Raw genomic sequence first — 22,697 nt, 5'->3', positions numbered from 1 at the left:
CTCAAATATTTCTTTCTCATAACTCACTTATTATTAACCATTTGGAGCTAGAATAATTACAATACGGTGCTGTCTGGTTAAGGATTTTGTGGTAGGTTTTTTGTTAATAAGATTCTTGGCAGGGTGGCCCAGATGGCTCAGTGGTTTAGCGCCACCTTCAGCCCAGGGCATGATCCTGGGGACCGGGGATCGAGTCCCATGTCGGGCTCCCTGCATGAAGCCTGCTTCTCCCTCTACCTCTCTCTCTCTCTCTCTGTTTCTCATGAATCAGTAAATTTTAAAAATCTTAAAAAAAAAAAAAAGATTCTTGGCAGCCTACCATACTGGCTGTAGCAATATAACACAAATCTTAGAATCTAGGGCCACACAGCACAGTGTAGGCTGAGAGGAGGTACCACCCTGTAGACAGCCCCTGCCGGCAGAGCAATGCGATTTTATGCTTCACTTTATTACATATAATTGTGGGAACAGAAATGATGATATACTGTGCTGAGCTGCACGTTACATTCAAGTAGCAGGATTGCCAGCACGCTGCAGTGATCTGTGCTCTTTATATTTGCAGTTATGTGAATATACAGGCATTAGATTATCCTGAGCTACTTCTAGGGCTTCCAATAGTGCCAGCTTGCATGATGTTAAAATACAAATCATGTGGTCACATGTGTACCCGAGCAGCTCCAGTATTGATGACCCTGACGCTTCTCTACACACACATCTGCATGTTGCAAGGCTTTTTCTAATTCATCGTATTGTGATAGCTTTGAAAACTGGCAGCACCAACAGTGTAAGTCAGGGGGTTGACAAACCATGGCCCATATGTCAAATCTGGCTTTCCACCTGTTTTGCAGTTTGTGGGCTAAGAGCTGTGTTTACATTTCCAAATGTTTGGGGGAAAAGAAACCTCAAAAGAAGAATAATATTTTGTGGCATGTGGAAATTTATGAAATTTGAATTTCATTGTCCTTAAGAAAGTTCTGTTGAAACACTGATGCTTACGTGCTACTGTGGCAGAGTTAAATAGTTGCACCGGAGCCCATACGGCGTGCAAAGCCTGAAGTATTTACTCTGGCCCTCTGCAGGAAAAGCTTGCTGACCCATGGTTTAAACCATCCTGTGTTACCTGAAATGTGTATATGAGTAGAAAGTACTGTATTTTGCATGTAGAAAAAAGGGAGCCATAGTATCTTATTACCATATGCCGTTTATAATCATAGTTAACAAAAATGCCACTCTAATCTACTGCTGCATATTATCTTTATGTGTCCAAATGCTGCTGAATTAGTCTCCCAGAGTAAAAAGTGTTGCCATCTTAATTTACTACCTACCTGGGGGGACTGGGGTCTGCTATACTGGAGACCTAGGGTACACAGTATTGGCGCCTGTGTACATGGCAGGTGGTATAGCAATAGGGAAGGGTCAAGGCTGTGGAGTAAGACCCTGCCTCGTACCGGCTCTAGAACCTTTAAATAACTTGCTTGTTGAGCCTTGGCTTCCTCCTCAGGAGATAGGAATAATAGCAGGTGTGTGAAGTGATGATGTTAAGTGCTCTGCGTAGTACCTTGTAAATAGAAGGCCTTGATAGATGTGGGGTTGTTCATTCATGCATCTAGCAGATACTTCCTGGGTGTCACTGAAGTTGAGGAGTGATTCCAAGCATCAGGAGTTCTGCAGTGAACAGGGCAGACCTCCCTCCCTGGGTGTGGGAGGAGGAATTGACAGTAAACAAGAATGTGCTGGCTCTCATGAGCGCCACACGGTAAATGAAAGAGCAGGCCAGGACAGAGGGAGCATTGCCAGGTGTTCAGCAGAAGGCTGCTGCGGTCTGGATGGCAAGGAGGAGTCTGCATCTGAACACTTTAGGAGGTGACACAGCTGGCTGTCTACGGAACTGAATCTGCAGTGTAGTATCTCCCACTATGTCAGGGATTCCTGACATTGGTGGGGCCAACATTCATAATTTTGATGCCACGCAGGGATCCAGCAGGCCTATGGCATCTTCTGATTTATAAAGACAAAATAAATAAATAAATAAATAAATAAATAAATAAATAAATAAATAAATAAATAAAATAATTTATAAAGACAAAACCTAATAATTCCTACAGGATTAGATAAAGCAGGATTTCTCAACTTGAGCACTATTGAAATACTCTGTTGAGTAGTTCTTTGTCATGGGGGCTGTCCTGGGCTTTGAAGGATGTTTAACGGCATCCTTGGTTCTACCCACTTGATGCCAATAGCATCTCCCCTTGCCCTAAACTATGACAACCAAGAAATGTCTCCAGACATTGACAAATGTCCTCTGAAGCGGGGGGGCAAAATTGCCCAAGGTTTGTAATCACTGGCTTAGGGAAAATGATGCCTGCAAAGCCCCCAGCAGGAGTGATGGTTGCCACAAGCTGGATATATGTGGCCATCATTCATGGGAAACGACCCCTTCTGTCTCTCCAGCACACATTCCAATTAGAAGCATCTTCACAAAGTTCCCAAATTGCAGACACTACAAATACCCCTTGAGTGTCTGTTAAATTATTACAACCTCCAATATTGATAGTAATAAAATTGTGCTCTTCTGCCTATAATTTTAATATTTTACTATAGTCTCTTATAGCAAGAGAAATAATATTATCCTCTGTAGTGCTGTACTGTTCACAATTTAAATAATAATGCTACATTTCCTCAGCTTAAACTATTTTACATATTAAGTAGTAGTTTTTACCACCACTAAAACCATCTTACTTTAGGAATTACATTGTCCTAATACTGTGCTCTTGTCTATGCTGTGTCTTATTACTATTCTACCCTAGATAAATATTGCAATTGTTCTATATTTTTTCTACTATATTTTTATTAATTTTATCTATTCTATACATACATATTTTATATAATTATATATGTATACATATATATATGAACGATTTCTATCTCTTTAGAAGAATATTGCTATAATGTTACATGTAATGAATTATAGGAGCCTCTGAATCTGTTACCAATTACAGATGACCCTTGAACAACACGTGATTGAACTGTGCAGGTCCCTTTACACACTGATTTTTTTTTTTATATATATAAATACAGTACATAGCTGTGAATGTATTTTCTCTTCCTTATGATTTTCTAATAACTTTTTCTTTCTCTAGCTTACTTTTTGTAAGAATACAGTTTATAATACCTATAACATATAATATGTGTTAACTACTTAGGCTATCAGTAAGGCTTCTGGTCAACAGTTAGGTCAACCTAACTATTAGTAGTTAAGGTATTGGGGAGTCAAAAATTATACATAGATTTTCAACTGCGTGGGGGTGGGATTGGCACCCCTAACCCCTGCGCTGTTCAAGGGTCAACTATATACCGAATGTCACAGCCAAAATTTTAGTAACTAGTTGTACTATATAATGCTTCCATTTTTGCTTTACATTGGTATTTGCAATAGCTTTATTTTTTATTTCTCCTACTCTATTGTAGCTCTATGAGTCAAGGACTGCTCTTATATCACCTGTAGCTTTGTCTCCAGCTCCTAGGACAGTGTTTGGCATATAATAAATATAAAATCACCACCAACTAGCACAAACCTAGCATTGAATATTTTCTGAGATCTGACTCTGCCCAGTGCAATTTAAAAATACCTTCCTTGTTTGATTAACCTTGTGTGATCCTCACATCCAACCTAGGAAGTGAACGTGATTACCATCTATTTTATGGATGAAGAAGCAAAGGCATGAGAAGGAAAGTCACTTTCCCAAGGTCATAATACCACATAGCCCCATTGCTGTTGAAATGAGACTCTCTGAATGATGGGCTGAGAAGGAATGAGCAGACAAGGGAGTCTCCAAGGAGTTTGTTCTGAGAAGTTGAGTCAGTCAGAAGGAAAGAGTTTGGTGGAAGGGGATCAAGATTTCTGCTCTAAACACATTATGTTGGAGAAAACTATTAGATATCCAAATAGATAAATGGAGTGGCCCATCGATTGGAGTCAGTGAGGGAACAGAGACTCTGAGACACTGGGTAGGTTGTTCACATGAACGTGATGACTGATGATGCCACAAGGCAACAGTATGACTCAACTATGCTATCTTCATGTCACAAGGTACTAAAAATGATGCCATACTACTGCTCAGAACAGGGAGTGGATTTATATATAGTGAATAGATAGGGAGTAAAATTATAAATATTTACCAGACACATATTTTATATCATTAGTATTCAGTTATGGACATTATTATATATTAACCTATTGTTGCCAGTTCTTTAGAAATATAAAGGAGAGTGGTAGGTCATGCAATGCTATTTTTTTTTATAAAAAAATACATTATGGTTGTTTGTGTAAATGCATTTTGATACTTGTGTGGGCAACAAATGAATTCATTCACTTAGTGTACAGAAGTGAATAATATCAATGACCACTGTGGTTACAATACTATATAGCCCCATCCTTGTTGAAATTTTGACAGCTTAGCAGGTTAAAGTATTATTACATTATTAACAACAGTGGAGGCATTAGAATTTTAAGAAATAAAGCAATGTATTCTTGTTATTCTTATAAATACTAGCATCATTTTAGGATAAGGAAGAATGATTACATCAGTTTTTCTAAAACATCAACAGCATAATGTGGGTTTTTTTTTTTAATTTCAGTGGCATTCTCCCCATGACTTTTAGATATCTGTCTTATAAAATAAGGCATTCTCAATTCTACTGAGGCATGGAAATTATTCCACTTTATTTGGTAACCATGATCCAGTGGAATCTGTTTTCTTTGGTTCAGGATCCAGTGTTTTAGGAATGCTTACACGTCTGGGTAGTTTCACATCTTGTAATATTTGAGATCTAATTTCATCCCTTGTTTATGGGGAAAGACAGAAGCCAAATGCTCAAGCAATAAGCCTTGGGAGTCATTTATAGTCATTGTTTTTCCCTCCGTCAAGCCTTTTCAGAATGAATTCCTAGGATTTACAACTTTATTTCTATTCCTAAATAGTTCAACACTTGAGTATTATGGGAGCTTGCATTCTTATCCAAATTATGATGTCTATTGAAGTTTAGTTCAAAAAAAATTCAGGGTTCTTTGTAATAAACTCTTCCCATGTAGATGATATTTTGGTTTACTTCTGTAAATATTTTTATAACTGAGAGTGAAGCACCTAAACAATTGTGAAATATTTGTCTAGAATCTGCTTTAGAATGAAGTCTCTGCCAACAACCATCCTTTCCCAGTATCTGAAATGGGCGACTTTTCTGTGCAATAGAATTTCTGTATTCTCAGCAATAATGCAAAAATCAAAAGGTGATGATTTTAATATACTTTATTTAAAAAGTACACAGTTTTAAATTGGTTTCAATGGGTTTCAAGCCGAAGGGACACTGCCCATTCGCAGTCCCGTTTCTGATGAAGGGTGATTATCATGTAGCAAACTCACATCTGCATGACTGGCAAAGTAAAAAGATAACTTTTTTGTCAACATATCGTTAAGAGTTTATATCACGCACAGTTTAAAATCATGAGATGCTGATGGTTGGACTATATTTCATGTCTCCTATGTCGCACCATATTTTGGTTCACAGTTTATCCATAATTTAGCATGCCAAGAGAACATCTCAGTCAGTGTCACCTTGAGAAGAGCATTAAGAGCAGAGGGAAGAGGGTAAGGACCATCTTGGCCTGCAGAGTCCGTGCACCTCCACACTCTCTTGCATTCTCCTACAAGGAAAGACAGTCTGTTAGAGCCTTATAGATTCCAAGATGCTTTCAACTTTCCAAGCTATAACAAGTCCCTAGACCTATCTTTTGCTCTCCAAAGTAGGAATCAAGTCTTTTGGACCCCAGATGATACAAGGAAATGGACTCATCTACATTTCATCAAATTTATGATGAGAATTTCTGATTTCAGTTGTCAGTGCATAATATGTTCCAAATCACTCTGTGCATACTATTTATTTTTTTATTTTTTAAAAAATATCTTATTTATTTATTCATGAGAGACACACAGAGAGAGAGAGAGGCAAAGACACAGGCAGAGGGAGAAGCAGGCTCCATGCAGGGAGCCTGACACGGGACTTGATCCCTGGTCTCTGGGATCACACCCTAGGCTGAAGGCGGTGCTAAACCACTGAGCCCAGGGATCCCCTGTGCATGCTATTTATTATGCAGAACACTCAAGAGGCAAAGGGCTATTGGTGGAGATGTCTGTTGTGATCAAATTAGAACAGCAGGATATCGGCCTTCTAATGTTTTCCTGTCAGAATGCAAGTAGAAGTTGACATGCAAGAAGTTGACATGGCCTGATCATTTCAGAAACAGCTATAGAAGGTTTTGTGGGTGGGATCCCTGGGTGGCGCAGCGGTTTGGCGCCTGCCTTTGGCCCAGGGCGCGATCCTGGAGACCCGGGATCGAATCCCACATCGGGCTCCCGGTGCATGGAGCCTGCTTCTCCTTCTGCCTGTGTCTCTGCCTCTCTCTCTCTCTCTCTCTCTGTGACTATCATAAATAAATAATAAAAAAAAATATATTAAAAAAAAAGGTTTTGTGGGTGTCTTCTTTCCTTTCATTTGGGGGAAAGGAGGACTTTATTTTATAAAAATGAAATCATAGTATGTAATCCTTTCTACAGAATGCTTTTTACCCCCTGGTTGATGGAAATTCTTCCAATTCCATTTCATTGAGCTGCATGTTATTATCAATGAGCTTTCATTTTCTGCTCTGCCCTTTATTGCTACGAAGAGTAGTGAGTGCAGGTTATTTACCAGTCCATGATGTTCGTTTGTGCCCCTGTCTATGGTAAAGATGCCCAGGAGTGGGAGTGCAGGGCAAGCACTGTTTTTGCTTTTGGTGGCTGTAGCTGGAGATTTCATCATTAGACCTGTATGTGTTGATCACACAGTAACTTGTATTCTTCATGCCCTTGGGTTTATTTTTGTATATGGTTTGACCTAGCAATTTTAAAAATCTCTTTATGATTTGGTTTATCAATAATTTTCAAGTTGTTTAAATTGGTTATTGACTTTAAATTATCTTTTTCCAGTGAAAATTATAATTTTTATATAAATAAATTCTGTTTTTCTTCCATAGCTGTCTGGTCTTAGATAGGAAGATTTCTCCAACCCCTAAAATTTCTTGTGAGACTACTATTTTATCATTTAAATGTAATTTATATTTTCCCTTTTGAATTGAATCTTTCTCATATCTAAGAATTGCTATGCTGTCCTCCTGACCTCATCTTAATAGGTCTAGAAACCTACAGAAAAAAACACTAACTTTTTGAATGTTTATCTTATATCTATTTACCAAACTAAATTATCTTATAATTCCAGAAGTTTTTTTCTCTAGTGGCTCTAGTTGTCTATGTAAGGCATTCTGGTTTTAACTGAATTGATTTTAGAGTTTGGGAACTATTATTTGTATTTGAATTTTACATAAAGTTTTTTTTAACTTTATTTATTCACGAGGGACAAAGAGAGAGAGAGAGAGAGAGAGAGAGAGAGAGAGGCAGAGACACAGGCAGAGGGAGAAGCAGGCTCCACGCAGGGAGCCCGACATGGGGCTTGATCCGGGGTCTCCAGGATCACGCCCTGGGCCAAAGACGGCAGCGCTAAACCGCTGAGCCACTCAGGCTGTCCATACATAAAGATTTTTTATTTGAATTTTATCATTCAATTTTATCAAAGACCTTTCCAGCACATATTTGTATAATATGTTGCTACTGAACACTCCTTTGAACATAGAGGCAAATATTCTCAATAAATTCCAAGTTCTTCTTGGTACTATATTAATTCTAACATCTTTTCTAGGACTTGGAGAGTTTAACATTAGAATTATTTGCTATTTAAAGGTGGGACGTAGCCCATCAGTTGGTTTTGGTGGCATTTTTAAAAATAGAGATTGTCCCAGGCTCCCTATGATAATAGGGAGGTCTAGGCAAGCTTTGTATTTTTCAAAATGAAGTGGAGTTAATTTTTAAATTTCTATTATTTTTGCTAGACTAAAAAGCTTCTTTGCGGGTGGTACTTTTAAGTTCACCTTTCTCAGTGCTAAGTTTAATTTTTTTCTGATGTAAAACGGAGTGTCTTTGTAGTTGTGCCTTCAGATGGTGACGGGGTTTGCAGGCTTATCATTCCACCTGCATCAATTGTGACTCTTGATCTGATATCGGTATTACCACTTCTACTTTACATAAATTTCTTGTAAATAAAAGGCTGTCTAAAAGTAAGCAAGGGAAAATAATTTGAGCTACAATTTGAAATAAGCAAACCAAGATGGTCAGAGCCACATTGCATGTAATAGTGTAAAGTAATAAAGCTATAGCACATCCATAATAGGAAAGATAATAAAGAGGCTTTAAAATATATACACAGATACAGTAAAACCATTAAGCACAGACTGAATATGAAGGCATTGAGGGGTTGAAAGTAGAGCACCATTAGCTTTCCATTGATTTGCCTGAAAGGATTTGTTTTCTCACAAGCAAACTTCTTAACTACAGTTTATTGACAATATGAGACTCTCATGGTGAATCTGGTGGGAAAAGAGAACAGGCAGGGTTCAAAGACTTACCTCAGGATGGAAGCCATGACAAGACTCCGGACGCCTTCTGATCTTCTGGGCCTTTAAACGTTCACACTTAAGGGATTCGTTATGTTGACCGTAGTTAAGGCATATTGCCAACATGTCACTTTCCCTTACTCTGCATGTTGGAGGTCAAACCTTGGCACTAATCTCCAGTAATGACTTTTCTCTCTCCAACTGTGGAAAGGCTGTCATTTCCCCCTCTCTAATACTTCTCCTCTGGTTTTCTTACTGTCCATCCCCCTTACCAGCTTCCGCAGCAGGGGCTGGACCTACGCACAAAAGGATATACCTGATTTCAATGGGCGCCATGGTGATGGGGGTCACGGACTCACACAGGCAGCTGCTGTCCACCACCACCATGAACAGATTGCTGCTTGGAATTTGTTGGATGACAAAAGACCTGTTGGAACATGAAGCACAGAGACAGTGAATGGTCATTTACCATCTGTCAAGTCAAAGATCCTGAGGAAAACTCCCCTGGGGAGTTAACTCCTCTAATATTTTGGAAAACAGTTTTCAGAGACTGCCTTACTACTAAAGTTGCCTCCTTCCATGCAGCTCTTCATTTTTAAATGTTAAGCTTCACTAAAAAGACAACAGTTTATAACCTATGGCTACAGCTACATACAGCTCATAAAACTCACTGTGGGAAGACTGGTGTGTTATGCGTACAAAACAAGAGAGTCAGATTGGCTATTTCCTCCCAATTTCCAAGGCTATGGAGTCAGGCTTTTCCAAGCCTCACTTCCTTCTCCCAGTTTACATGCAATATTCTTTGTCTCTCTCTTCCCCAAATGAAGTGAACTTTCTAGAGCCTTCCCTGTTCCGCTTTGCACAATGTCTGCCCATAATAGAAGTACAATGTTTGTGTGAGATTAATGCTGGTTGTATAGAGTTTCACAGTTCCGAGGCCATGTGTGCAGTTGCTCAGGCTGTATGGCAGCGTTGACATCTGGATCCATCAGGACAGCTAGTCCAATGGAAGTAAGCCTAAGGGCACCTGCTCTCTCATCACCCGACGCGGTGAAATGACAAAGTAACAGCACCATAAAAACACTCCTGGAACAAGAAATACTACTGACTCTTTGGAGGAGCAAATTAGAGAACAAAATCTCACATTCTTCCAGAGCAAACAGATTAGCTAAATGTTTAGCCCCAAACCTAGACCCCTGTCATATAATTTTTCATGACATTTCACTGAATTCCATTCATTTGGATGAGATAGACTGTAACATAACAAAGTAGTCAATTTCTCTGTTAAGTTTTACCTTCTTTCATCTTTCAACAAATTTGTTCTATTCTCTAAAGTGTATCACCACAGCTTACTAAAATCATACAACAAAGAAGAATCTTTCTGTTTTGTGGGAAATTATAAAGAAGAGAAAGGACTACCTTTCTTATTTTTATCTATTACCACCTCTCATCCTTATCCAAGGATGGCTCAGAGATTATAACACAACTGGTTTCTTGTCTACAAATACCTGATGCCTATTTATATAAGATCCTGCAATTATGTTCCTTTAAAAAAAAAAAAATCCAGGGCAGCCTGGGTGGCTCAGCAGTTTAGCACTGCCTTCAGCCCAGGGTGTGATCCTGGAGACCCGGGATCGAGTCCCAAGTTGGGCTCCCTGCATGGAGCCTGCTTCTCCCTCTGCCTGTGTCTCTGCCTCTCTCTCTCTCTCTCTCTCTCTCTCTCTCTGTGTCTCTCATGAATAGATAAATAAAATCTTTAAAAAAAAATCCATAGCAGGAACAAGGCATGCCTTTGCTCAAAGATGTTTCCTCAATGCCTATACCACCATCAATTCTCTGGAACATGGACTCTCTGACCTCCCACTCTTCTCCACTACTCTACTTGGCTTGAGAAAAAAAATTCAACCTTGCCATCTGACTAAGACTTTAAAATTGTTGGCTTTACCTCCTCCTTTTAGCACTAGGTACCTTCTCACCTCTGCAATAACATTGCTGTAGTAGGTGGCCTCTTTGTAATGGATTATGCCTATCAGAATAAAAATAACCTACCTGAGATGGCGCTCATCAGAGAACCAATGATTTCCACAGTGGCGGCAAGTTAATAGTCTCAACGGCAAAGTGAAACTGAGATCATACAACTCTTTAAAGAACAAATGATTGACTAGAATATTAAGCCAAATGAATCTAACAGATGGCCAATGAAGGAAAAAGATATTAAAATACAAAATAAAGGCTCCAAAGGGAGAGAATATTTCCCAATTGAAGAAAATTTTGACTTTGTTTTTCATTAGAAGGGCCCATTCATGACGAAACTTCAGATCATCAAGGATACAGACCAATCCTAAAAGCTTCTCTAGAAACAAATTACTTAAGGAAGAATGAGAATGACACAAACTTCTCAAAGGGGGACTTAAGATGAAAAAAACAGAGCAACATTTTTAAAGCTTTGAGGGAATGGAGAAAAGGAAATAAAAAGTATGTCAGAATCCAGAGGAAAACAGATTCTAACAAACTGAAGATATAGGTAGAAAAATTAAGAATAATTACTGAACATAAACTGAAGAATGAAAATCTGATTAACCCAAGAGAGCATGGTAAATAACACACGTGTGTGCGCGCACACACACACACAACTGCTGGTAGAAGGTAAAATTATTACCAATCACAATTAATGTCTGTTGGTTAGATTCACACATTAAAAGGCAGAAACTCAAAAACAAAATTGATTTTTTAAAAAAGGCAGGGACTCTTAAATAAAAACCTCAGCATTATGCTGTTTGTAAGGAGACACACCTAAAACAGAATGACATGAGAGGACAAGAAAACACCAGAAAAATGCTAACAACAAGAGAGGGACAGGTTTAGTAGTGTTCTTCTATAAAGATTCAGAGGGAAAATGATTAAATGTAATAAAGAAAATAGTTCATACTGAAAAGCAGTATAGTAGTATAATAAGATACGAACTTTTACGATCAGGGTGTACAAACTGATAGAAATGGCACAAGTGATTGATGAACACATAATCTATTTAAAAATGGAGTGAAAATTATTCATATCGGAACAACAGAGAATATACACTATATTCGAACACAGGAAACTGTAATGCATTCCAAAGAGGAGAAAGCATCACTGACATATTCTTTTAGGGTAGGGTACAGTTAGAAATTAATAGCAAGAAATATATAAACAGTGAAAAAAAAGAAATATATAAACAGTGGAAATTAAAAATGAAAAAAAAACCACATTCAATTAATTCTTGACAACTTAAGAACAGCCCAGACTCAAATCTGTGCAGTATGACCTTAAATATATTTACTGGGGAAAAATAGTTTGCCAATGAATGAACTAAGTTTTTGGATGGAGAAGCTGGAAAAAATAAGAACACAAGCCTGCACCTGTGCCCCTACCCTTGGTCTTCCCCCTGGCACCCTGGGTTAGTACTGACGCCTCTCTCCAAAGCCAGTTTTCAGGCTTCTCCAACGATGGGGCTGATGGAAGGGATGAGGGGTGACCAGTGCATAGCTCCCCTCGTCCACCTGCTGTTCCCTTCAGCTCACAAACATGCCGTCACATCTCCCACCTCAAGAAAAAACAAAACTCTCCTCTTGACCTCACCTCCAGCTAGCACCTTATTTCTCTGTCCTCTTTCATAGCACAATTCCTAAAAAGAATTCTCTGCAATCTGTCCACTTCCCCGCACCCCTCCTTCTTTCACAAATCCCCTGCAATTCTTCTGTAGTCCCCTCCACTCCACTGAATTGGTCAAGGACCCAGTGATCTGACTCCCTTTTTTCTCAGTCTCCTGTGCCTCTGCTTCCTCCTTACTTGTTCCCTGTCCACCCTTCACCAGAAGACTACAGTTTCCATGAGAGGAAGGCTGCATCCATCTGCCCAGCTCTCTGTTATCCCCGGCACCAAGAGCTGTGCCTGGAACTGAGCAGATTCCCAGCAAATATTTGCTGACTCAGTGACAAAAGGAATTTATAAAGATAAAAGTGAAAGAATAAATGCAAATAAAACCGTGAAGATAATTGAAAGAACCAAACTCTGGTTTAAAAGAACATTGACATAAATCAGCCTTTGGCACAAAAGAAAGAAGTCACAAAGTCACATTAAAACCCAAACGATCCAGAGGCATTTAAGCATTTTAAGTGGCTATTATGTATGCCATGGCAAATAATTTGGAAAGTTAGAACAAACACACCTTTGGGGATAAAGTATAAATTATCAACATTTGGCCAAGCTGTAAAAACACAAGCAGACCGGTGGCCATGAAAAAAACCTGAAATGCTCATTGAGAATCTACCCACAAGTGAATGCAACCAAGTCACCCAAAGAACAGATATGAATGTGTTCACAGAAAATCCATGTGAACCCACTGACCAACTACTAGAATAAAAGAAGCCAGCGAGCTGGCCAGTTACATAATCAGCATATAAAAAACCACCACCTCTCCCTGGACACAGGCAATAACTGATGGAAAAAAATGTTTATGTAATAAAGAACCATTGAAAGTATCAATAATGTCTATGAAATGCCTAAGAAAAAATCTAGTAAAAGACTTCTTTTTGAAGAAAATGACCAAATTTTAAAAAAGACAATCTAAGAATTGGGGAAAAGTAAGATGGCTGTAGAAAAGAGCACTTATCTACAAAAGATTCCATTTCTCTTTCAATGGCCCCTTAATTTAAGCAAAGAAATTCAAACAGATTTTATTGGGATTTTTGACAGAATCCGAGGTAATGATCCTAAGAGTTGTTCAGAAGAGTAAATTCAAAGAATAGTTTGCACAATTGCATAAACTTAGTTTTAGGAAAAGGGAAGCAAAGCCAAGGCGTGTGCCCTCACCAGTATCAAAACCCATGAGAGGATTTGTAGAAGAGGAAACACAGATGGACACCTGACACATAGAGCACATAGAGGGGGGTTCAATCTCACTAAAAGTCAGAAGAGAAGTTAAGATGAGACTAAAGTAATGACATGCACTTTGTACTAGCAGATTGGCAAACATTTAATCTATGGCAACGTCAAAGGACGGCATCTGAAGCAGTAAACATCATTCTACACTATTGGTGGGCAAGTGAACTTTTATAGCCACGAGGAGAACTATCTGTTACTATTACAGCAGAAGTCATGGAGATCCTATTTTGTCAGTAGTTTCACTTCTCAGTAAGATACTCCTGCTCAGGAACCTAAGAAGTCAGGTGCAAAGACTTGGTAACCCTTGGTAACTGTTCATTGAGAAGAGAAAAAATAAAAAAATCCACCTCAAAGCCCATCAACAGAGGAAGGACTAAGCAAGCAACAGTGTGTCCATTCTGTGGTCTAGTTGGCACCAGATGAAAGGGGAAAGGAGGTTGTTTATTGTTGGGAAAGAATACCCCAGACACAGTAAGTGAGAAAGCAGTGTCCCAAAACTGTAATAAAGTATGACTATTTAAGCATATTTAGAAATATCCATCTAAGAATATTAAATTCTGCTACAGAGAACAAGAAAAATAAGTGGGGTGGATAAGGTGGATCAGATGTGTTAGGGATAGCAAATCAGTAAGCAATGCATGACTCACGTTAGTCACAGAAAGAATTAAATGTACTAAATAAGCAGACCGCATGCGAGCCGAACACACAAAACAGAGCATATGAAGTGTCCTCCTAGCAATGAGAAGAAATGAAAGTACCAAATAAAATGAAATATTTATAAGGCACAGATTATGTCATCTCCAGATTGAGAGCTCTCACTTATGTCATCCTTAAATCAACCCACTGGCAACTCCTATTCTCTGCCTGAGACGCGCGGATGAAAGTCATAGCTGCCCAGCAGGCCGGAGGCAAGCTTCAAACTTGCTTTCTCCCCCAAGAAGCAAGCATGTGTGGGCCCGAGGCACCTTCTGTCTGCTGCCCCCACTCCTTAAGTCTGGTCCTTCCACCATGTCATCAGGGGGAGGGGGAGCCAGGGAGCAGACCAGAGGCTGGAAGGAAGGGAGGAAACTGACTGGGGGTGGGGGGGTTGGGGGGGTGGTAACTGTCAATAGAAATGAACTTAATCTGTAACACTGAAGTTCTTTAGAAGGAACATGTGCTCCAGGATCCTTCCAACATTTATAAGATGGGATGTGATGCTGAGGGCTCAGTACTGCCTTTCTTCTTCTGCAAGAGAAAGCTGGGACTAAGAGAGGGAAAGTCCACCCTTACAGAAGCTGCATGAGCACGACACGCTTGGGCCCATGTTAGAGTTGGGGGAACAAGAGGCTGGGTATCTTCTGGAGTACCAGGGGCAGCCTGCAAGCCTCTGCGGCCCCGACGGCGGGGGGCCTCCCAGCGCAGGGCAGCAGACCTGCTGTCTGGTGTGGGAATCATCCACGCTCTTGTTCGAGGGCAGACCCAGAGCGATTCCTCGCTTAAGGACGAGGGCAAGATATTATTTTTTGTAACACATTTCCTCTCTTAGGAGAAGGCCCCCCAAGTGTTCTCAATGAAGCCCCAGCAGCAAACTTCTCTTTTTGCCCCAAATCCTAGGAGATGAAAAGCCCTGCACGCAGCTATCCTGAGGTGGAGGGAAACAACCCCCTACAAAGGATTTGCCAGCGGAAAGATTAACTGCTTTTCCATATTTTAAAGACTTACTGTCTGCTTATTAACATGGTGCTTCGGAGGGGTCTGGGCAATGTTAGCTGTACATTTATGTGCACAACGTGTATTTATGGCCCAGGGTGCAGGGTTGAACTTCATAAAACACACCTCCATCCAGCTGGGCCCTGCAGCCAGACTGACATCATTGTGCAAGGAGCTGTGGCCTGGGTTTGCCTGGGGGCCGAAAAAGGCAGCAGGGAAATGCCTCAGCAGAGCATCACAGGCCGTCTCTAAGCAGGGATAGGTCAAAATGCGTGAAATAAATTAGGTCCTCCAGGGAAAGAGGAGGGAAGAGGGAGGCAATTCTGATGTGTCCATTGCCGGAACTGAAATAACCCAGTCCTCCTTTTTCCACTGGATATAGCCTGAGAAGGACTAGTGGGGGGAGAATGATGTGATTTCAAGACGGCCTCCCCCTGACAAGAGAGACTATTAGCCGCGCGCTCTCCGCTAAGAGGGGCTTTGGTGGCCAGACGAGGGAAGCGAGCACGCCGCTGCCCTAATGCGCTCCCTGGACAAACGTGCATAACGGGGAGGACCGGGGATCAGATACCCAGAGGCCCCACGACGAACATTTGGAGAACTTGGTTGGCTTGTCCTTTATTAATTAGGTACAGAACGGTGGCTTGATTGGGGCGGGAAAGCCTCTTTAAAAAATATTTTGAAGTCTTTTACCCTTTATAGATTTTTTTTCACCATTTTGAAATTCTCAGATTTCATCCTAACATAAAATAAAAGACAATGAGTAAGTCACAGGGGATTTATATCAATTCAGCTCTGATCCTGTCCTTTGGAGTACTATTCTCCAGGTGGGCTGGGCACATAACTGTGGTTCTCCAAGGGGATCTTACTCTCTTTAGGGGGAGAAAGATACCTGTCTTCCCTCAACATGCTCCCAAATGTCCTACACTGACCCAGACCCATAACTTGGGGGCAGCGGCAGGGGCGGGGGGGGGGGAATGGGGGGAAGCAAACATTTGGTGACTATTTAAATTTACACTAGAAATTAAATATTGATGATGTGTTTTGGCATAACTCCACAGCCATTCTATCAAACAGCATGGGAGGGCGGAGGTGCAGGGGAGCTCCAGCACCTATTCATCCTCAGTCCAAAGAACATAAAAGAATAAATAGCAGTGCCTCACCTGCTCACCCCCCAGAACTGTCAGGACTTAATAGAAGCATGAAACAATTCCTTCCCTCCTTCCTTTTTGACTGTTTTCCAGCCTACTATCTTGAGTTCCTGCTGCTTCATCTCGAAATGATATCTTGTAGAGATTCCAGAACATTCTGACAACTTTACGTTAGTACAGTTAGGCCAGGCTAGTTGCCTACTCTGATTTCGTATCAAGTTCAAAGGTCAACATTATTTTTTCTACAAGCTTCTAGCTTCTAGCTGCTTCAGTAATTACCCAGCTGCAGTGCAACACTCTCATCATGGCTTGTCTTCTTACAACACAGCTTGGCCTTTGGTGCCTCCTGTGCAGCCCAGCATTCAAATGCTGGCTCTCTCCTGAGGCTATGATGGGTTCTTCAGAGGACCCATAGCTCCTCAACTTGCCCCAACTGCGCCACCCACACAGCCACTACCAGCAGCAGTTACTGCAAACTTCTTGTCTGATGTGTAGACTGGATGAGGTCCATCCGGAGAGCAGCCATCCTGTTGGATTTAAGGAAGATGACAGCTCTCTTCCACACTGCCCACCTGACCCTTGGGAAACACAGATCTTCGCTGGCCCAGACATAGGCCATTTCAGTGCTACCCCTTCTCCCACCTTTGTGCTTTCCTTCCAGGTCTCTTTGCCCTGTTCATACAGGCACAAGGACATATTAGTACATCTGTTCCCTAGCATACATTTGACCAGGGCTGGACTTGCCCTATTTCAGGCACCCCCCATATAGAGAAGAGTCTCTTGGAGCATTCCTCCTCTGCTCATTTGGCTTCCAGCAGGAAACAGCAGCCCCTGGAGGGAAGCACCTCTTTCCATGAACCCCAGTATCTTTCCTGTTAGGCCCTTCATCAATGTTCACATGGCAGACAAAAAGTGGGCCAGTTGTCTATCCCCTTTATACAGAACAGGGTTAGGGGGTGAGGAGTAGGGGGACGATTTCCAACTCCAGTGTGAGTTGAAAGACTGGCAATCTCTTTAGAACCTGGTACCTAGCATCACTTTGCCCTCACCTCAACCCGGAACTACAAGGAAACTCCCACTTGACATCTGTTCACAACTTCCCCTAAAGTCTATTCATGCGAGATACCTCGTTTGGAGTTGGAAAAGGACCAGTGCCGTGTGTTGTATTCTGTAGGTGCCTAAAAGACATTTAACCAAAATCTTACCCTGAAAACAATCTTTAGGAGAACAGAAATGGCACTTGAATGTGAACCAAATTTAGCATCAGGTTCAGTATAAACAGCTCAGAGCTGTCTAATTAGAGTCGGGAGAAGGCATAGAGGCTCACTGTCCCCACCATTATTCATCCTTGTTCTGACTATGCCAGTACATGCAATTAAACCAGAGACAAGAGGGATGATTAAATGTTGGAACGAGGGAGAATTCACAGGTACCTGAAAGTTGCCCTGGATCCCAGTCCCAATAATTAATGCCTGTTTCCCTGGATCTCTTAACAGTACCACTGCCTATCAGTCACACAAGCCAGAGACCTTGACATGATTCTCAGCATGGTCCTCTTTGAACGTCACCATGCCCTGATTTCACCATCCCCGTGATACCTCTCAAGCCCACCCTCCCATCTGCCATGGCCCAGGGCCAGCCTTATGGACGAGCACCAGTGTGGTATGCAGGGGCCTACACTCAGAAGGGCTCACCATTTAGGGTTTACCACTCTGCAGTACTGTCTTGACATTTTTTAAAAAAAGATTTATTTATTTATTTATTTATTTATTTATTTATTTATTTATTCATGAGAGACACACAGAGAGAGAGGGAGGCAGATATATAGGGAGAGGGAGAAGCAGGCCCTTCGCAGGAGCCCGATGAGGGACTCCAGCCTGGACCCCGGGATCACGACCTGAGACAAAGGCAGCCACCCAACTGCTGAGCCACCCAGGGCATCCCTTGTCTTGAAATTTTTAACTTTATCTTTAAATTTGCATTCTTTACCTATTTCTCCAAGTAGGATATGGCACCTCAGTCCAGTCATTAGTGGAAGCAAGCACCCAGAAGCCACTGGGCTGCACATCCCTGAATGATGGGGGCAGGACCCGGGACTGCCTCTGAGGGTCTATATTTACCCAGTCAGAGTTCCTGTGTCTGAGGGAGCACAATATTAAATAGCAAATAAAAAATATCATGACAGGTCAAGGGAGACCATAGAAAGAAGGAAAATATTTTTACCTTCTAGGTACCTTTAATGACATTTTTTTTCCTGCTTTTTGAAGGTGTAGCCCACATTTTCATGGGCTCTGCAATTCTGTAGCTGGCCCTCCCAATAATCTGTCTGATTTTTGGCACACCTTTCAACTGCCTTTCCTGCCATAAGCACTTCTCCATTCTTTTTTTTTTTTTTTAATTTTTTTTTAAAATTTATTTATAATAGTCACATAGAGAGAGAGAGAGAGAGAGGCAGAGACACAGGCAGAGGGAGAAGCAGGCTCCATGCACCGGAAGCCTGATGTGGGATTCGATCCCGGGTCTTCAGGATCGTGCCCCGGGCCAAAGGCAGGCGCCAAACCGCTGCGCCACCCAGGGATCCCGTACTTCTCCATTCTTGAGTGGCATAGTACTTCCCAAATGCAAGGCTGACCACTCCACCCCCCTCTTTATACCCTTCCACGGCTCCCTTAGCATCTACCCTGTGCTGTGCACATGAGGGAAGCAAACAAGACCCTGTATAATCTCAGCGGGCTCTCTCCAGCATGATGTGTTCAACTGCTCCAACCCCTAAGCCACCTTCCTTCCCAACACCCAGGCATGCTTACTGCCATGCTTCTCCTCCCTCAGTGCTGAGACCCAGATGGAGCTCATTAGAATCAACCAGGGAGCTTCTTGTTTTGTTTGTTTGTTTGTTTTTCCAACTGATGCCTGAACCACACATAAAACACATTATATTAGAATCATGGATGTAGGGCCAAGGCACGTGTATTTTTTTAAGCTACTCAAGCGATTCAAATGTGCTGTAAAGGCTGGGACCCTATTGATCTAAAGGAGTGCTCCTCAAACCTAACATGAGGATCTTGTTGAAATGCAGATTCTGTTCAGTGGATCTAGAGCAGGGTCCATGATTTGGCCTTTCTCACCTGCTCCCAGGTAGTGCTGTTGCTGCTGGCTTAGGAACCAGCAAGGTTCTGAGTGTTGCAGCAACCTCTTCCCTGCCCTTAGAGAACATTGTTTCAGTCTGAATGTTGCCTTCTCCATAAAGAACTCTCTCTCTCTTAAGGAAGGATGCCTTCCATTCTCCCATGATATATTATGCATACCTGTGTCATCCATGTAGGACACACGTACTTCCATATGCACTTTGGAATGAGATGCTCAGAGCCATTTTATTACCCTTGTATCACCAACTGGAAAAGGACAGAAGGATATACACTTTCCTCCAGGCAATATTTGGAATGGTCTGTAAACTGCAAGCTATGGAATCTGTAGAAAGTTCTCTTGAGGGGCACCTGGGTGGCTCAGTGGTTGAGACTCTGCCTTTGGCTCAGGTAGTGATCCCTGGGTCCTGGGATGGAGTCCTGCAACAGGCTCGCTACAGGGAGGTGGCTTCGCCCTCTGCCTGTGTCTCTGCCTCTGCCTCTATCTGTGTGTCTCTCATGAATAAATAAATAAAATCTTAAAAAAAAAAAAAAGAAAAAGAAAAAGAAATTTCTCTTTTGGTAACTCAGGGAAATACATGGAAGTTAGTCTCTAGGACAGCTAAAAATGAGATTCAAGAGGCCCCTGTGGGTGTCAGAGGACAAACACATTAATAAGCCATGCATAAACAAAGAAAAAAATGTTTTCCAATATGAGCTCAAATCAAAAGTCACAAAGGCAGATGCTTCAAAATGTAGGAGTTAATTGGACATCTAGTTGTTGCTTCCCCACAGGGCCCTTGATATAGCTTATTCTAGGGTTGGTGGTAGGAGGGACGATTTACTCAATAATACAATACCATCAGTGAGCCAGCTAGTGTCTTTTCTTCCTTTCTTTCCTTCTCCCTCCCTGGCTCCTTCCCTCTGTTATCCTCTTCCTTTGTCCTTCTAGATAACCAGACAGGGAGCCATCTTTTTTTTTTTTTTTTTTTTTTTTTAATTCAAATGGTTTTGTTTCCTATTAGATTTCTGAAAACAAGACACAGACCTTTATTTTGTTTTCTATGCACTGGCTCTGTTCACTGGCTCACTGAGTAATGATGGAAAAACAGTCAAAGATAAAAAATATAATTCAAAGTAGTACAAGCTCCCTGGCAAATGAGTTATACAGAACACAGTGCAAAGTTTACGCAGCCCAGAATGGCTAATTCTAGGGACTCTGCAAGATCCAAGCCTTCTTGCTTCTGGTTGATTTCAGAAAAAAGAGGGCCCTGCCCAAGTGCTCTAAAGCAGTTTTCTTTGATATCTAATCTCCCTTCTTTGATACCAATATCCTACTCTGTTCAGGAATCCACCCTTCCTCCAGGCAGCCCAGGTGCTTCTGAAGAGCTAGCCCTGCCCAGGCATGTTACCTGAGCCTAATAAGTTGATTGGTACAATTCCTTCCCCTGAAGAAAGTGACTAGTTCAGAGGTGGGCACTGGACCTAAGTTTTTCCAATGAGACTGAAATCTAGAACTCTTATCTCTACTCCCAACACAGGAGAACAAGAAAGCTTTCAGCCTTAGGAGCCACTGGCAGCTTTCCTGTGCTTGTGAATGAAAGCGTCTGCTAGAAAATGCAAAGAGAAAACCTACATCTTGGTGACAAACCTTTAAGAAACTAGAGTAAGCCTTACCTGAAGCCTGCATCTCAATTTATCACTTTATTGTTTAAGCTTGCTTGAGAGGAGCCTTCTTTTATTTATAATGAAAGAATACTAGGTGACACACACCTAAATTCCTTATGATGATCAATATGCTGCCTGATTGAATTGTAGTTAGAAAACTTAGGCTTTAGGGAACTGAAACCAGTAGCCCTCAGCTTGGTTCCCATCAAGCGTACTTCGGATGGCCTGCCAGGAACCAGACTGGTGTAGGCTTCCCTTGTTCCATTTCCCTGGCATAAGAAATGTGCTATGTTTTCACAGTTAAGAGCTGAAATTAGATGGAACACGCATATTGTCTTTGTTATACTTACTTATTCAAAAAATATACACAATGGACACATTATGGCATGCCATTTGTGACTTGCTGATGAGGAGACCACACAAAAATCCCAAGGGTGCTTTGTCTGCAAGGCACAGCATCCTGTGGTGGTGGTATTTATCATACTGCTGATGGAATGAATCAAAAAGAACCATAACAATGACTTTCACTCCTCCTCAGCCCCACCAAGGATTTGTTGAGATTTCTGGTGCCCACCCAGAACCAAAAAACAACTTTGGCAGGAAGCTCTTTGGCATCATCGGCACAAGGCAGGTGACAAGGAATGGTATTTTGTGTTTGAAGTATGGGTGGAAGAGCCCCAGAGAATCAAAGGCAAGAGGGACCCAGTTTGCTTTTCTCATACTAGAAGAAGAGAATCTTAGAAGAACTAACAACCAGAGCTCCTTCAAACCTTAATCTTGTTTTGTTTTTGTTTTTGTTTTTGTACCAGGGTCTCCAGTAAATCCTCTTAATTATGGCATGAACAATTTTTTTCTAAACCCTAGAGAAGAATAAGGAATTTATTAAATATTTTCACTGGAATTAATAGTGTCTTTTGTTATAAATAATGAAAGTGAGAGCTAACATGTATAGAGGGTTTGCCTTGTGCCAAGAACTTTCTCATGCAGTCCCCTTTAATCCTAACACGAGCTCAGGGAGCTACCATCTTCATTTATGCAAGCTCCGAGATGTTAATGCTTCCAAATACGAAAACCCATGGAATGGCAAAGTATCAAACTTTTTTGTTCACCATTACGCTAGAATTCATCACCAGCATCATCATCCTCACTACCAACCCAGTCATCGGCATCCACCTCTAACTGAGCACTAAACTCTGTGCAGTGAGGGACAGTCTTTTACTGAAAACTGCACAGCTCCATGAGCCAGGTGATGCCATTCCTGAGGCTTAAGGAACTTAAGTAATTTGGACCCATTTTGGTTAAAGATAGCACAGGTAATAGGTTTCAGAGCCACAGTCTAGAGTCAGACTTTACAGACTGCCATCTTACCCACTGAACAATAAGATCTCCTGTGGAAACGTGTTGAGAAAGTAAGAATGCAACAACTCACTGGTAACCTGAGAGCAGAGACTCTGTCCCTAGATCTTCAAGGGCCATTTGAACAGTACCTTGGCTCACAGTTATAATTTCCATTCCCTAGCTTATACTGTCTTCCACAATTTCCACGTGAATCATCACCTTCATTTGCTAAAATGAAGGTGATGAGCAGCATCATAATGAACCACC

General features: G+C 41.4%; 1 protein-coding gene across 3 annotated transcripts in view; it reads right to left on the bottom strand.

Annotated features, from left to right (window-relative positions):
* Positions 1-5,291: 5,291 nt before the first annotated feature.
* The window catches only part of CACNA2D3 (calcium voltage-gated channel auxiliary subunit alpha2delta 3), an 833,484-nt gene continuing 816,078 nt past the window's right edge, over positions 5,292-22,697 (bottom strand). For all 3 annotated transcript variants that reach the window (XM_041762548.1, XM_041762549.1, XM_041762550.1), the window contains 3 exons: positions 8,854-8,966; positions 8,552-8,634; positions 5,292-5,701 (listed from right to left, as the gene is read on the bottom strand). In XM_041762548.1, coding sequence (XP_041618482.1) covers positions 5,609-5,701; positions 8,552-8,634; positions 8,854-8,966 — 289 coding nt within the window. In that variant the 3' untranslated portion in view covers positions 5,292-5,608. The remainder of the gene's footprint in view (positions 5,702-8,551; positions 8,635-8,853; positions 8,967-22,697) is intronic.

Source organism: Vulpes lagopus, chromosome 7 (assembly GCF_018345385.1).
Source record: "Vulpes lagopus strain Blue_001 chromosome 7, ASM1834538v1, whole genome shotgun sequence".
NCBI classification, from domain to species: Eukaryota; Metazoa; Chordata; class Mammalia; order Carnivora; family Canidae; genus Vulpes; species Vulpes lagopus.
Note: the sequence above shows the minus strand (reverse complement) of the source record. Positions and strands in the feature narration are given on the sequence as shown.